Source organism: Danio rerio, chromosome 13 (assembly GCF_052040795.2).
Source record: "Danio rerio strain M-AB ecotype USA chromosome 13, GRCz13ab, whole genome shotgun sequence".
NCBI lineage: Eukaryota > Metazoa > Chordata > Actinopteri > Cypriniformes > Danionidae > Danio > Danio rerio.
Window position 1 is genome coordinate 7,542,501 of NC_141033.1, and position 2,500 is coordinate 7,545,000.

General features: G+C 33.6%; 1 protein-coding gene across 13 annotated transcripts in view; it reads right to left on the bottom strand.

The window, feature by feature from the left end:
* Nucleotides 1-2,500, bottom strand: part of ninl (ninein-like) — a 64,141-nt gene that overhangs the window by 27,907 nt on the left and 33,734 nt on the right. For all 13 annotated transcript variants that reach the window (XR_015505227.1, XR_015505224.1, XR_015505226.1 and 10 more), the window contains 2 exon segments: nt 805-945; nt 543-717 (listed from right to left, as the gene is read on the bottom strand). Coding sequence is in view for 8 of the 13 variants with exons in the window: in NM_001281798.3 (NP_001268727.3) it covers nt 543-717; nt 805-945 (316 nt within the window). In the remaining 5 variants the exon portion in view is untranslated.

The window sequence follows — 2,500 nt, forward strand, 5'->3', positions numbered from 1 at the left end:
CATATGTGACAAGTTTATGTGGTCTATTTTAATGCTTTTTTGTTGTTGTTTGTGAGGCACTTTGAGTTGCATTTATGTTGGAAAAGTGCTATACAAATAAAATGTATTATTATTATTATTATTATTATTATTATTATTATGACTACATTCCATTTCCTTCAGCTTAGTTCCTTTATTAATCTAGGGCCGCCACAGCAGAACGAACTGCCAACTTAAAACCAGCATAAGTGTTACACAGCGGATGCCCTTCCAGCTGCAACCCCATACTGGGATATACACACACTCCTACACGGCGATCAATTTCGTTTATTTAATTCACCTGTTCTGCATGTCTTTGGACTTGTGGGGGAAACTGGAGCACCAGGAGGAAATTCACACAAACACGGGAAGAACATGCAAACTCCACACAGAAATGCCAACTGGTCTAGCAAGGACTCTAACTGCTAACCACCGAGCCACCGTGCCCACCACCCTACAGTACTTTTCCATTTTAAAATGTTCATAATACTTCTACTTATTTTAATAATGATCGTGGTAGTTACATTAGCAGTAGTGCACATGTCCTCCTGAAGGCTGATGTCCTGAGATCTGAGCAGCTGCAGCTCGTCCCATAGTCTCTCCCTCTCCTTCTCCACCTGCTCCAGCAGAACCTCGCTTTCATACTCCGACTCGCTCCTCAGTGCTGTAAGTTTATCCCGGAACTCTTGCTCCAGATCCCTAAAAACAAACACACACAAAGAGAGAGACACTGTAGAGCTAGATATTCATGAAATGATTTTACTGACTATAGGAGAGAAGTTGTACTTGATTTTAGACTCATTAAGAGACTCCATGGTTGCGTGACGATCATCCACCTCTCGGACCAGCTGGAGGTTTCTGCGATCAGCCTGTTCTAGGTCTGCCTTCGCTTTGTCCCGCTCTTGACAGGCTTGGTCTGCTAGAACTCTATAGAGGTGCAACACAAAACCAAACACACTATAAGATCATTCGCTCGTTGTTAAACTTGTATAATTGTTGGAGAACAGTGATGAAAACTAAGCAGCGGTTTCACATCCTGCAATAAAAGCATGTAAAGAATAATTGCAGCACAGGGGGTAAAATAAAATAAAAAAATAACTTCACATAGAAACAATGTGTCCTCTAGGTGGAGACAAAAACTTAAAAGCTCAGCGCAATGTCATGAGGCATGGACTTTCCCTCTCAAAAAGAAATAAATAAATTACTTAAATACGCTAGTTTAAAATAAATTTAGGACAACATTTATACATTAAAACATTATTTTGTTGTCCTTGTTTTTGCTTAAGTGCAAAACCCATTTCACAATACTGCTGCAATGAAATGATTCATTTATAACTGGTCATATATTAAAACATGACTGCATCTTGTCCTTTTATTATAATCTTTACAAATAAATGGCAAATCTAGCTTAACTATAGAATACAACTAGTACTGAGAACCACCATCAAAATTAAATACCACAAGATGAACACGCACTCAAAAAAAAAAAAAAAAAAATTGTCCTAAAAATGTCAGTGCAAAAATAAACGATGCACAACAGTAACAGTAACAATAATAATAATAATAATAATAATAATAATAATAATAATAGTGGTAGTAGTAGTAATAAGAGATAACAGACAAATATATAATGCAATTTTCAGAAAATAGTTAAATAGAAGTAATTATTATTATTATTATCATTATTTTGTTATTATTCCTTTTAATATTGTGATTATTACTAGTGGTGGTGGTTAAGATTTTCAGAAAAGCACAGACACAAATATATAGAGTAATTCAGAAAACCATTACATAAAAGCATGCTATTATTTTAAAAATATATATTATTATTATTTGTTTTATTATTATTATTATTTTTTTAAGATTTTCAGAAAAATCACACACCCACAAGAGCTGCATGATATTGGAAAAATAAGAGATTTTATTTTTCTGTTATAAATATTGCCATATGAATATATGAATTCACAAGATAGCTTGAATAGCTCTATTTAATGGTTTTCTAGGGAATTTCTGGTACAGAAAAAAAAACACACACACACACACACAATACAATACATAATTTTCTTACATTGCTTTTGTCTCATTTCTAGTCCAAATATCTACAAAATCTTAGATCAAGTAAAAAGAAGAAATAAGACAAAATGAAGAGATTTTTCTTAAAACAAGTGAAATAATCTGCCAGTGGGGCAAATAAAATAATCTTGTTTTTGCTTTCAAATGAAGATATATGGACTAAAAACAATACAAAGACTTAAGTGAGAAAACCTTGTTTGTTGTTGCATAAATTGTATTTAATCCATAGAAATACAGTAATTTAATGCAATTGTGTGGCCTGTTCAACTATAATTCAGACTCAGCATTGCCACATCGAACAATTGAAAAATTATTTTGAGTAGCCCTCAACACCTACGCAGGCACATTATACAGTGTAATATCAGAATATTGGTGAAATATTCCATAAACGATAGACCATTTCAATGTG